Source organism: Anolis sagrei, chromosome 2 (assembly GCF_037176765.1).
Source record: "Anolis sagrei isolate rAnoSag1 chromosome 2, rAnoSag1.mat, whole genome shotgun sequence".
NCBI classification, from domain to species: Eukaryota; Metazoa; Chordata; class Lepidosauria; order Squamata; family Dactyloidae; genus Anolis; species Anolis sagrei.
Genome location: NC_090022.1, coordinates 71,247,834 through 71,262,453, shown reverse-complemented (window position 1 = coordinate 71,262,453; position 14,620 = coordinate 71,247,834). Strand labels below are relative to the sequence as shown.

Genomic DNA, 14,620 nt, shown 5'->3' with positions numbered 1-14,620 from the left:
ATAACTTTTCGAAACACCATGCTACTATTAAATTGCACTGACTCATGAGTAGTTGGGCATTTTCTTGAATAAATGGATTATATAATTATTCTGATGATATAAATCACTACATATAGCATTTCATGATTTCTATTTGAGATGTACACCAAAGGATAAATTAGAAAAAAATCACATTAAAGTGTTTAGTTATAGATTAAACACTTTATTTCTCTGTCTTCAATGCTAACACATTCACATTTTCTATCACCCTGAAGGAATCTCAGGAACAGACAGCAAAATGTGTCATTTGTAAGAATATTGGCGCAATTCTACTGGGATTATGATTTATGTAGATCAGGAATCATAGAGTTGGAAGAGACCACAAGGACAACCCAGTCAAGGTTCCTGCTATGAAGGAATATGCAATCAAAGCACTCCTGACAGATTATCATCCAGCCTCTATTTCAGAAACTTTCAAAGGAGGGAACTCTATCACACTCCAAGACAGTACATTCAACTATCAAATAGCATTTACCATCAGGATGTTTTTCCTAATATTTATTTGGACTCTTTTTCTTTAATATGAATCCATTGTTCTGTATCTTAGGGTGCATCTACACTGTAGATATAAATGCAGTTTAATACCACTTGGACTGTCATGACTCAGGGCCTTTCCAGACAGGCTGTTATCCCAGGAGCATCCACATTTTAAAAACACAGATGCTCCTGGGGGCCCATCCACACGCACCCCAGAAAGTACACGCTTTGCGGGGTGGGTGTCCAGATGATCTCCCAGAACTTTCTTGGAGAATACCAGGACACTGTAACCCCCTCCCCAAAAGCCCCCCAAAACAAAAGAACTTTCCCAGCCTCCATAAGACAGCAGCAGGTGCTCTCCTTGCACGTACAAATGATACATCAGGAGAAAAGGGGGAGGAGCAATTTTACTCCTCCCCCCTCCCTTCTCCAGGCGTGTCATTTGTATGCACCAGGAGAACCCGGGGGGGGGGCTTTTGGGGAGGAGGTTGGGATTTCTATAGTTTTCCGGGCTAATTTAGCCAGAAAAACCATGGGAATACTGTCTGGACTGCAGTCCAGACATCGGAAGTAGTGAGTGTATCTTGCACCTTCCAAGAAGGCGTAGAATAACCCCACTATCAAATTACTTCACCACTATAAAATTAATTCTGGGAGAACAAGTAAGCACTGGATACACAGCCCTTGGCTCCCTCTGCATTGCAAGTAATTATTTGTGTTTTGAAATCCAGGAAAAGATATTCAGGGATAGGTGTTGAAGCAAAACACAAGCTCCAAAATTGACAAACAGCTATAACTTTTGGGATCAACTTCAAAGCATAGAATACAAAAAGAAAACAATTAACATGCATTCAAAAGCATTTTATGTTTTGGAGTTGGTCCAAACTGTATCACTGCTTGTGGGTTTTGTATTTTGTTGCATGGCCAACATGGCTGTGCATTAACAAGAAGAGAGACAGCAGTATTCAGTAAAATCAAATTAGTCTCATTAAATATGAAGCACTTGTCTAAAGCAGAAATTTTACACAACCCAGGTGTATAGCTATATAAAAAGGAATACACATCAAACATTTAATGGTAATCATAAAGGAATATATTTTAAACAATTTTGGTGCACATATAATTTTATTTATCAAATATGAAAACAAATTTATATGTTAATAAGATTGTTTATTTTTACATAGGGAATTAAATCTGAATATCTGATACTTTGGGATGTAGAGAAACCTTTTTCATATGATTCTCGTATGCTTGATTTGCAGCCTCAAGTGGCAGAATATACTCTGTTGGCTCTCCCCTTTTCTCCTTAAATGGGGAATCACAGTGGGGTGTTTTGGGGGCCCATACCTCTAACTTTAAAAGGTTGCAGAATGGTCCATGTGCCTGAAATGTGCCCGAAATGTGCCCATACCCACCTCCCTCTTTTTCCCATCATGGTATGTTTTCATTCATGGATGCAAGCCATACTCTTTCCACTTCCTTAAGATAAACAAGTAGTATTAACCCATCCCTCTCCTCAGAGGTTGCAGGCAAATCCTTCTTGAACTTTTAATGGCAGATTACTGACTTTTTTATTTTAACTGAGTATGGTTCATGAACCCAACTTAGATTTTTAGAATCAAAATTTGAAGAGATTTCTGAAAGAAAAGACAGCCATCAATCAAAATTAGTATTTGAAAAGCTGATTCTCCTTTTTTATGAATTAAAGCTGTAGTATTTGTGGCACATCATCACTAACAGGTTCATGAAAATGTCTAAATCACACACTAGGTGGTAAAGCTATACAAATTTTTCATGACCCCTGGATTCAGGGAATCACAAATGGGTTGCACTCCATGGTTTAAGAAGCTTGGTCTGGGTTCTGAGCTTATGTTGGTAGTCCCCCCAAAATTGGCAACAGTAAAAAGGTTTCTGAATGTCACACATGTAAGTAATCTGTTAGCAACAACCTATGGTTTTTACAGTGGACTCTGCAGAAAATCCTTCAGCTCTATTCCACAAATAGGAAAATCAGTCTGTTTAGCAATCTTTGCAAATGCTGATTTATTATCAGTTAATGTCTGATTTTTATACCTTTTTAATGTACCTGTAAACCTGGGGTCACATATAAATTTCAGGTACCAAAGTATGCCCAGAGATACAATCACTTTGTTAACTAAAATATACCCGTATCTGCAAAAGAATGAGCATGGATGTCACTATGTTTCCAATTAGTAGAAGCCATTTCATACAAAGTTAGATTCTTGGTTGACTGCGATTTTACCTTGTGAAGGGTTTATCCAGAAGATTGACATTTTGTTTAGGATCATGGGAAAGGGGGAGAGTGTTGCAGGGTTGAGACCACATGTGCCTAGGCTGTTAGGATATGCTCATGAATGTCTGTGTGACACTGTTAGTGTTTGGCATGAACTGTTTGGCCCTGGTCAATGGACATCCTACTTGAGTGTAAGGGAAAATGTCTCCCTTTGTAGAAAACATTGTTTGTATCCTTTGAGGTAACAGAATGTTACAGCGATACAATTTCATATAAAGCACATTGAGTGGTTGGGTAGGAGACATGAGATAATTGCAGCAGTGAATTTTTTTAGCATGATTGATTATTTTCTGTGTTCAACTGAGTGGACTCTCTTGAGATTCACTTACAATGGAGCATCGTGCTGTTAAATGCCTGGAGTCCTCTGATAAGGAACCTTTAAGGTTTCTGTGCAGTGAAGTATTAGCAACATGATCTTTCTTATGGTTGTGTGGCTTCAAATTGTTTCTGACTCATGGCAACCTTTTCACAAGGTTTTCTATGAGTTTTTTTTTCAGAAGGGCTTTGCCCTTGCATTGCTCTGTTCTTGAGAAAGTGTGACTTGCCTAAAGTCACCCAGTGTGTTCCAAGGCTGAGTGGGTGATCTCTAGAGCCTTGGACTTCACACAATACGAGTAAATTGCCATTATAGACAGATAATATCATGTTTGGCTGGGACTTATCAGATGACTTTGTGTCTCTCCTGTTGCTGCTTTGTATTACAATGGTTAGTGGAGTGCCTCTTTTCATTGTCAGGGAAAACCTGTCAATGGCTCCCAGGATTGCTGCTGTTCCAATACTGCCTCTAATGTAGTATACCTGGCAAAGGGTGCTGGTACCTCATCAAGCTACATCCTTATGATGCCATAGCATTGAGCCATGACAATTAAAGGGGTGTCGAACTGCATACATTTTACATTGTAGATGCACACTAGGTGAGGTAGAGAAGCAAGGACCAAATGTAGACATACTATAAGATCTTTCTAAATTAAGTTTTAATTTTGCATGCATTTTTGTGCAGGGAACATCCTTACTCTGTATGCAGGTGGGAGGCATTCTGATGTCATAGAAATAAATTTAGATGTGATACATCTACTTAAGTATTTAAGATAATTGAAAAACGTAATGATGGGATTGTAAATTCAGTATGATTCTCAGAGAAAAGAAGTCAAGGAAAAACTGATCTATCATAAGAGTTTTGTGTCGTGGATTTGTGCTATAAAAATGAAACACTTGCAGATTTCTCTTAAAAGGGAAGTTAGTTAATGTAATAAAATGGTGATGTTTAGTAGTGATGTGCATGATTGTATTGGAGCACATGCAGTCATGCATGGTTTGATCTTTTGGATGGTTGCATCTGTTAAAGGATTCTCATGCAGCGGATTGGAGTCTTTGCCTTGAAGCACAGAACTATTTTTTATGGTTGAATAAAGCTATCATTATTTTCATTTCTGTGGGCTCTAGGTATCTTATAACTAGTTCCTCACAGGAAGATATTATATGACTAGAAGATATGATGAGATCATTTTAATATGTAACTGTTTTACTGGAAAACATGTATTTTATTTCCTGTACAATTTTATATGTATCAAATAGATTTTTTGATTCTGATCACCTAAATAACTTCAAAATTGTCACACTACATAAGGTTTTTGAGAAACCGCATTTTTTTTACAATTATTGTGAAATTTTGAAACATTTCCTTGCTTGACAGTAACTTGCATGATAGATTGCTCATATTTTTGACAGCCATAACCAATATTATGTAACATGTAACAGAGACTCCGTCTATTAAAATATCACAAGAATAAATTTCTGATCATTGTAGAAACTTCCTTGGGCATGCCAAAGGCATGGACACTAGAGGATGAGGAAGTAGGAGAAGATGGTGATCAGATGCAGGTGGAAGCCGATGCTGATCCTGACTTTGTGCCGTCAAAATCCAGTGATCCTCATTTAATATCTCAGGCACAGCTGAACGATCTGGTCAGAGATTTGAGTTTATTGAAGAGTCAGGCAAGTCTGCTTTGATTAAGGCTGCAAGGATGGAATCTTTTTTTCATCCAGTATGAAAATCTAAAGATTTTTCCACTGTGATGAAGATTTGACAAAATATTTTAGCCAAGCTGACCATCAGACCTTTTGCTGTGACCCAGTAAGCATTTGCCTTGGTACCACTGGCAGCAGTTTACATAGTATTTGATAAAATTAGGATAGAGGGTAGCAGCTACTCTATCCAGACTCCTTTGAACAAATGATCTGATGAATGTAGACCTTTTGTATTTCTTCTGGCCTACATATGTAGCCAGGAAGACATCCAGCAAGCATTCATACTGGTCATAGTGGATTTGCTTTCTATCTAACCTTCAATAGCCAGCAGTATTTCATGTTATCACTTGAGCTCTATTTTGCCAGTTCTTTCCTTCACTGGAACAATCTGCCCCAAGGGTAAAGGCATACTTAGCAGTGATTTTACGAGCATAAAACTATTGGATGTGTCTTTGTGACTAGTGTCTAGGTTTGTTTTGAAGGAGTATTTCCATTTCCACCAAATAGTGGTCCAGCTTCATCATGGAGTCTCGTTGATTCTGCCCTCTGACTTTTGGGTCACCCTTTTGAACCATTTGCAACATGTGACTTAGACATTTTATTGTGAAAAAGGGCTTTAATCTGGCAATCAAATTGCCATGTGGACCAAGTGAAAATGCTGTATGAAGGGAGCATGCGAATCAAATGAAAATACAGTGCTCAGAGCATTTCTTATCTCTAACATTGTTTGCATGAGTTGCCATTTGTGTCTTCACACAGCCTGCCCATCTCCCTCTGCTTTATCTTAACCAATGGTTCTACTCCATTGAGTTGGAACTGAAGAAAAAGAGGGAAAGCTTCACATAGCATATAGCTATATGAAGGTGGTAAAATCATAATCAAAATACAACTCTTGGAAGTTTCTAATTATTTCTGTGTGTGATCACAGTGGCTTTACTGATGACTATCCAAACAGTCACAGTTACTGATATACAATGTTTTATTTGCACTAACAGGAACTAAAAGTAAAAAAGAGAGAGCAAGCAAAGGACCCTCTCTGATTTTCCAAGCCAAAGTTTGGGGTATTGCCTGAACAGGATATAAAGCATTCATGATTTTGAGTCTTCTAGTCTTGAATATAATAATGTGAAACAAGGGACCAGTTATCACCTTTTATTTATTTTATATTTTAATAAAAGCATTAAGAATGAAAACACAATGAGCAAAAATCCTGTTAATCTAATTGCATTTGATTTATCTGTTATATAACTGGTAGCATAAGGGAAAGCATCACATCTTTTGCTCATCCAGTTCTGTCATGTGTAACTGCACTGGATTTGCCTGTAGAGTAACTCTGTGAATGCATATTAGCTAGCACAATAGATCTTGTGTTAGTGGAATTACATTGTTGGATATAGGCCACAGCTTGAAACGTGGAAGTCTGCGTTTATAATGACACTATCAGAATCAAGTATTTAAAGCAAATAACCTATGACATGTACCAGATTTTATCTGAAAAGTCATTAATAATTCAGTTATCTAATGCATTTTATTGACAAATTTTAAAGGCCTGATTCTCAGATTTTTTATCTGCTTAGTTTGGTTAAAGGGGTCATGTGATTTCTAACATGAATGGATGATAGTTGAATTCCTCATAATACCTCTGAATTGTTTTTTGTCCTTAAATTAGTAATCAAGCTGTTGCGGCTGCTGTTGCTTTTCCTTCTTGCAGAGATTAGAATAAAAGTAGAATGCTACATGAAACTAATTTCTTGATGGAAAAGTATATCAAATTGGAGAATAGACACTATTTTTAAACAATTGTTATGAGAATAATGTAGTTTTGAACAATTCAGCTTCTAATATTATAATATATTATTTATTTCTAGTTATATGCAGCTTCCGAGGTCCTGTGCAACAAGGCTTGGTTCTAGAACTAGGAGAAACTGTCCAGATCCAGGAAAAATGTGAGGGTAAGTATGATACATCTCTTTTTTTTTGTTTTAGTACAGTACACTACTTCTTAAAAACATTGAACTCCCCACTGCACTCCTTCCCCATTCACCTAATGTAGTGCTAACCATGGTGAACATGGCAGGATTTGATATAAAATGTGTATGCATGCATGCAGCTTTAATAATAATAAAAGAATGCATCCCTTTGTGCATCTATTCCCTTAATAGCTCCAAGACCATAAAATGTAGACACTTGCTAGGCAAGGATAGGATACTAATGGGATCATAGAGGTGTTCACTTAAGAGTTATTTTGTTTTGTAAATGGATTAATTAATTTATCTGCAACATGTGCTATCATTTTCCTACACTAAGCAGAAAACCGATCCTTTCTAACCAGAATTGGGTATTCACTTATTCAGAGAGTAGTTCCTTATAGGACTTCTCCTCATTTGAAAGGAGATCATTGCAGCTTGTTAGAGTGAAGAGAGTAAAACAGAAGAAACAAAGATTTAATAGGCACTGTGTGTGTCTTATTTATTTCCCCATGTTTCCCCATATGCAGAACTCAAAAGTGGAATTGTTTTTTTGGAATTGGCTGTAGTTCCGGGCCTCCCTGAGAATTTGTTTGGTGCTACATACTAGCATATGTTCCACCTATAGCCTACTCTTTATTTGTGTAATAGATGCAGTAAATGGCATTTCAGGTGATGGAGTCCAGCATTTCCTCACGGTCAGTTGTGGATTTGGGCCGTTAAACTCACTTTACTCATTTACCTGTTCATATTGATGCTATTGGAATGTGGACAAGGGTTAAGTAGTGCAGAAGCAAATAAAGAAGATGAAAATATGCAAGTGTGCCCAATGTCTTCCCTTCCCCATAACTATGAAAACTATACAAGAAGATTGTTGGTCTTCTTCTTCTTAACTACTGTCAAATCATCTTTGACTTATGGCAACCTTATGAATGAGAGACCTCTAAGAAATCCTATCAGAAGCATGTCTTCCATGATGAATCTATCCATCTGGAATCTGATCTTCCTCTTTTCTACTATCTTCTACATTGTTAAGCACCATTATCTTTTCTAGTGAGTTATGTCTTTTCATGATATGGCCAAACAATGGCAGTTTTTTTAATCGTGTTAGAAGCGACTTGAGAAACTGCAAGTTGCTTCTGGTGTGAGGAAATTGGCCATCTGCAAGGACATTGCCCAGGGGACGGCCAGATGTTTTACCATCCTGTGGAAGGCTTCTCTCATGTCCCTGCAAGGGAAGCTGGAGCTGATAGACAAGAGCTCACTCCATCTCATGGATTTGAACCACCTACCTTCAAGTCAACAGTTCAGCTGGCACAAGGCATTGTGCCACCATGGCTCAGTTTAATCAACTTGGCTTCTATGGAGAGTTTAGGTTAGAATCATAGCATCATAGATTTGGAAGAGACCACATGGGCTGCCATGATTTGGAAGAGACCAACCCCCTGCCATGCAGGAAAATGTTCTCTTTTGAGGGTATTGGAATGTATGTTAAGCATTTCCAATCTGTGGACATTGTTTTGTTTTGTTTTCTATATTTGTTGACAGATTTTAGTTAGAACTCAAGTAGGTTCTGTTTCCACTTCACTTCCTAAAATTGTAGGTTCATCTTCAAGTGCTTCTTCCTTGAATAAAACTGTTAGATTTCCATCTGGTTTATATAGTTCATCAATGTATTGTTTCTGTGATTTTTAAAAAAATCTATGTGGTCATGTAATGTTTTTCCTGCAAGCAAGTTAATGTCAGAAAATTTACTTTTGGAGTTTGTTCCCAGTTTTCATGCTTTTTCCTAGTTTTCAAACTGCCAAGTTAATAATGTAAGTTTCAAACAACATCTCTAATACAAATTGACTATTTCTCTGCATTGGATAGCTTTTAACATGATGCTAATGTCTTAATGTTTATGCTTTTAACTGTTATAATTGCTGTTTTTATTTTATTATGCGGCATCGAATTGCTACCAATTGGAAGCCACCCTTAGTCCCCCTAGGGGTTGAGAAGGGCGGGGTAAAAGTGTTCCAAATAAATAAATAAATAATGAAAACTCCCAAACCCATCTGCCTGATGATTGAAACCCAACTGGCTACAAGATATGAGAAGGAAAAAACACTGAGAAGTAATATCAAATAGAAGTTGAAGAGGAAGGAGAGAGAAAATTAAGTGGGAGGAAATATGTGGACATGGATGGTTGATTTCTAACAGTTGTAAGCTGGGGGTTTCTACTAGTATACAAATAAAGCTCCATACAGTAAACAACTATACATTAGAGCACAGAACTACTAATTCTGAGCTCACTGTAATTGGGAATTAGTTCTGTTCAATTTGGTGAGAATTGCTACTGATTAAACAAGCATAAAATAGACCTGTAAATACTATTTTACAAGAGATATTCAACCTCCCACACAATGGATTGATTCAGTTTGCAAGGGAATGTTGGAGAGAAAAAGCTGGTCTCTGTCTTTTGATGATTACTTTGTCCCATTCCTGCATTCACTTGGTAGCACCGCTGATAATAAATGGGTTTTTTTTGTTCCACTCTAACCAAAAGAATTGTAGACCTCTGCAGTTCCCTGAGACCCTATTGTCCTTCCTCCTACGTCGTGTTGCAATTTTTACTGAGTCTGCATTACTTGATGGAGTGACAAAAGTTATGAGTTGGGCTACAATAAAGTTTATGAATCCAAAGACTGCTCTACAACTCCCTGTATCTCAATTGTTTTCTATTCACTTCTTTCATATAGTCAAATAAAGAGAGTCGCAAAGCACGAAAAGTTAACTATTTGAGCTGGCTGTTTGTGCCATTTGACTTAGAGTATAGCAAGAGAGCCATGCATTTTAGTTTCACTGCCATTTTAGTCTCACTGTCAAATAGTCAGGAGAATCGTGTTTTCCTTCAGTTCTCGTCATTTGCATTCCCCAGAACTCCCACTTTGCTGCTTAAACAGGAGGCAGTAAATGCCAACTTCTGTAGCTCCTTTTCTTTCAGCAGGCAACAACTAAATCTGTGGTGCCCTGCTAGAGATACTTAGATCTCCTGCAGCTGTGGTGTACCCAACAGTTCGAGTCTATGTTTTAATGAATCATTTGAATGGTTGTTCAAATGCTTTGTAAAACCTAATCTGACCCAGTTTCTGTAAGAATGACTAGAGCATTATTGGTAGTAATCTAGTAAGAAAGGGGTCACTCAGAAAGGGGGTCAGGATGTTTGTTTGCCATCTGTCTATGAATATTTGAACTCTGACCTCATTATCTTATAGCAATGGTGCTTGGTAAGGATATTTTTAATCTGTCTGATCAAAATATGCTATTTATATCAATAAGAAATTTCCATAGATTCTCAAAAATATCATACTCTTAACGATATTATATGTAGTTTTTTTTGTAGTGTATGGGAAACATTTCATGATCATTTTAAGATGGCAATCTTATACATTCTTAACACACTAGGATATGTGTGGACAAACATGAAAAAATATTGCACTGTTTGTCCTTTCTATATTCTTGCTTACTTCCGACTGAGAAGGCTGAATCAGTCAGTATGTTTGTTGTACTAGTAGGTGAAGCAGCTCCCATTACTGCCTTCTTTATCAGATCCCATCGTTCAAGAAGTGGTGTTATGGTTCTATTACAGTCTGACAGTTCCTGCCATAACTACCCTCTTAGCCTCAATGCTTTAGGATAATAGATCATTGATATAGCTGCTGAGCTGTTTCTTCTTTTATGTACTTTTTCAATCACATAACTTCTATTTTCAACATGTTATTTTATAGTTGGACAAACTATCATTCATTTCATTTCATCTGACTGAAGGCTATAAGTCTCGCTTTTGGACTAAGGTGCGATGAAAACATTATGATTGCCCAGATATATATATATATATACACACACATACACATACACACACACACACACACATACATATATATATACACGCGCGCGCACACACACCGTATATATATGGAAAACTTGTGAAACGGGTGAATTATGCATAAAAGCCAAGGTTGTGCCATTTCCCCCATGCTCACCTGTCATCAGTTTTTCTTGCATTATTAAAATCTCTAATTTTCTCAGTCCTATTTTCTTTTTCATAGGATGCATATAAATTACAAGAATGATGAAGCCCCTCAATTATTTCAATGGGGATGTTAAAACTGGGATAAAATATATTGAAATGTAGGATTATCATAGCTGCAAGAAGATGCTGTGACTGTTTTACATCCATTGTAGCACATATTTCTTATGATTCAGGAATCCTTAGGCAATTTATCCTCTGTCAGGATTTGGGTGCCTCCGGGTTCTTGCTAACTTAAGTTATTCTAGGCAGATGTGAAAATCATTGTAGCCATGTACAATTTGTCAAACTTGAGATTTTAATTGGCTTTTATTTTTAATACAAATTTAAAAGTGATCAAATTTATCTTGTCAAAAGTATGTGTTTCTGCTGTTACCTCAGAAGATACTTTCATTGCTTCTACAACAACCCACAACAGTGTAAATGTTAGTTGGCTGTAGGAGACTTTAGGTCATGAAAGTTGATTTTCTCGTAAAATGTCAAAATTCCAGCCTTCTCACATTGGGGTTCACTCTTTCTAGGTGCCAGTGACAGTCACATCATTTCAGTTACAATGAGGAACATGAGAGAAGCCTCCTGCAGGATGGTAACACATCTGGGTGTCCACTGGGCAACATCCTTGCAGACGGCCAATTCTCTCACACAAGAAGTGACTTGCAGTGTAGTCTCAATTCGCTTCTGACGATAGAAAAAGTTACAATGAAATCTGTATGACTTTATGGAGTAGTAGATCTTCAGCAATTATGAAATAGTTTTAATGTAGTCATTTATAATTTTGGTCTTTTTAATGTTCCAGTTTCAAGTAGGAATCTTTAAAAGATCTTTTCTCCCTTTTTCTTGTTTGTGGCCTGGCAGGGTCTTATCTGTTTCTTTTTTTAATGGTTCTTATGCAATGCAGTGAAAACAGATACCAACTTTGTCACTTAGGGCTCCATTTTATATAAGTAGAGTTGACATATACTTAATATCCCCAGAAACAGCTGTTATTTCTTATGGTGATAACTTCATCTTCTTCAGGGGTAGTCCACTGTTCATCAAGTGATCCATATCTTAATTTCATCATAGAATCATAGAATCAAAGAGTTGGAAGAGACCTCATGGGCCATCCAGTCCAACCCCCTGCCAAGAAGCAGGAATATTGCATTCAAATCACCCCTGACAAATGGCCATCCAGCCTCTGCTTAAAAGCTTCCAAAGAAGGAGCCTCCACCACACTCCGGGGCAGAGAGTTCCACTGCTGAACGGCTCTCACAGTCAGCTATTTCTTAAACACACTTGTGGTTGTTGTGATGCCAAGACAGTTTAAAATATATAGGATCATCCTTCTGCCATTTATACCTTGAATTTATACCCATTTATTTTGGTGGGTTCATGTAGCCATGTGTTATAAAACTAGGAGGGAAATAGTATGTGTTCCCAGCCGGCCCTTGTTATTAATAGGGAGATTTTTTGAAAGGTATTTTAAATTAGTGGAAATGACAGGAGCTCTTACCACACTCCAAATCACTTTAGACTCTGAACTGTCAATCTGTCCACTATGGATACCAAGTATACATACAATCCAAATCAATTTTAAGTGTATTATTTACTGTATAAAGCAAAAAAAAAAAGATGTAGTCCACTTGTCTGAGCCATTGCTGCAGAAATTTGTTTTACCAGACAATGTTCAGCTCTCTGATGGGTTCCTAGTATCCTTGTTCAGAAGATGAGATTAGATAGTAAGTGATTGAGGAGGCCTCTGTCTATTCATTACCCATGGTTGCTACCATCCATTATGTGCTGCCTCCTGAGGTCATAAGATGTGAGTCACCACCTCCATACATTGGGTGCCTCATCATATAGGTACAGGTATTACTATGCAGACTCACCTTCTTTAACTGTTTCTTTGTATGATCAGGAGAGTCTCCTTAGAGAGAACCACCATGGTCCTACACTTTTCTTGTATTCTTATCAGAGCTGACATTCCTCTTGGTTCTGATGACCACCTGCTTGGTTTCTTTACAGGAATTCTTAGCTTTACAATTATTCACCCCATGAATATAGATGTAGAGGCTGCTTGTTGCCACCATGTATGTACAGAGACTGCCATACTAGATTACTATGACTATTTCTTTATCTAGGTGGATACATACAAAGACCCCTGATTATGACTACAACCAACTTCTGAGACCTGTTGATATGTGTGTTATGGCTCTAACTCCTTCTATGCAGACAGAGTCATAATTCCACATAGCTCTGATCCTGAGAATACCTCTAATCCAATTTCTGACTTTAAAGTCTAAAACACAATTGTCTTTTGTCCCAGTTATGGGACAAAAGCGACTCTCTCACACTTTCTGTTCAATTCCCTGCAATATCGAGTCAACAATAAGCTCAAGATCCCTCTTTGTGTTTTCCCAGCAGAAGTTACTCGCTAGCAAGATTCTAGAACCAGCACAGACGTAGTAGTCACTTATTCCCCTTACAATGATGTCTGTGACTCACACTTCTCTATAGCATCACTATTTCATTTAACACCCATTTTGACTCAGAGGATACTCACCATTGTACAGAAGATAATCTATGAATTCCAAGTCTTTAAAAATCGAAGTCAAAGGCCATCCTATACCAGATTCCCATTTATTCTTTCAAACAATTAGTAAATAATATGGCCCAGTCATGTTTCCCCCTTGTTGTTGCTTTATTGACTCTGTTGTTGTTGCTGATGTGTGCCTTCAAGACTCTAAGGCAAACCTGTCATAAGGCTTTATTGGCAAGATTTGTTCAGAGGGAAGTTGGCTTTGCCTTCCTCTGAAATTGAGAGAGTTGCCCAAGGTGACACAGAGGGTTTCAATGGCTGACCAAGGATTTGAACCCTGGTCTACAGAGTCATAGTTCAGTTCTCAAACTGCTACACCATTCTGGCTCACAACGCAACTTGTCTAATAGGAAGTCTTAATTGGGTTTAGAAAGAGCATCCATTCAAACAATAAAAATACCAATCTTCTTCATTCTCTGAATGATCAAGGCTTTAGTATTTTCATTTGTCATAGAAACCCATATTACATTTCATTTGTTGCTTGGTGATCCCATCACAAACTGGACATCTCAATTGCCATTATATCTAGCACAACATCACCAGTGACTCCTAGGCACTTTATTTAGGGTATTCCATGGAATCAGAATTCCTCCTTCTCATTTAATGTTTTCTTGCCAATCCATGTTCCTGAGGGAAGAGACTGCATCACCATGAGAGAAAGGGTTCGTAGAGCACAAATATTCTTATCAAAAACTAGGCAGGTTTTCCACATTATATCAAGCTGAAAGTTTAATAAGTGCAGGCGAAACGTCAGGAGAAATGTCTCTAGAACATGGCTCTATAGCCCGAAAAAACCCACAAGAACCTAGTGATTCCAACCATGAAAGCCTTCGACAATACATTTAATAAGTGGTGATACTGATGGCAATTCTTCCATTCCTGTTTCAAAGTTACTGGTTTGCAGATAGTGACAACTAAATGATTTCATTCATTGAACAGTAAATTCTTGTCCACAAAGAGTTAATTTTCACAACCTAGTTGCAGTTGCTGGGAAATTATATTGCTAATGTAATTGCTGGGCTGATAGAAGATTATACACAAAAAGCACAGCAGACCCCCAAGTTATGAACAAGGTAGGTTCCATAGGTTTGTTCTTGAGTTGAATTTGTTTGTAAGTTGGAACAGGTACATTTTTCAGTGTAACT

The 14,620-nt window shown here is 37.6% G+C and overlaps 1 protein-coding gene across 8 annotated transcripts in view; it reads left to right on the top strand.

Annotated features, from left to right (window-relative positions):
* DOCK3 (dedicator of cytokinesis 3) overlaps positions 1 to 14,620 on the top strand; it is a 217,072-nt gene that overhangs the window by 25,055 nt on the left and 177,397 nt on the right. For all 8 annotated transcript variants that reach the window (XM_060765806.2, XM_060765801.2, XM_060765804.2 and 5 more), the window contains exon 2: positions 6,727 to 6,810. In XM_060765806.2, coding sequence (XP_060621789.2) covers positions 6,727 to 6,810 — 84 coding nt within the window. The remainder of the gene's footprint in view (positions 1 to 6,726; positions 6,811 to 14,620) is intronic.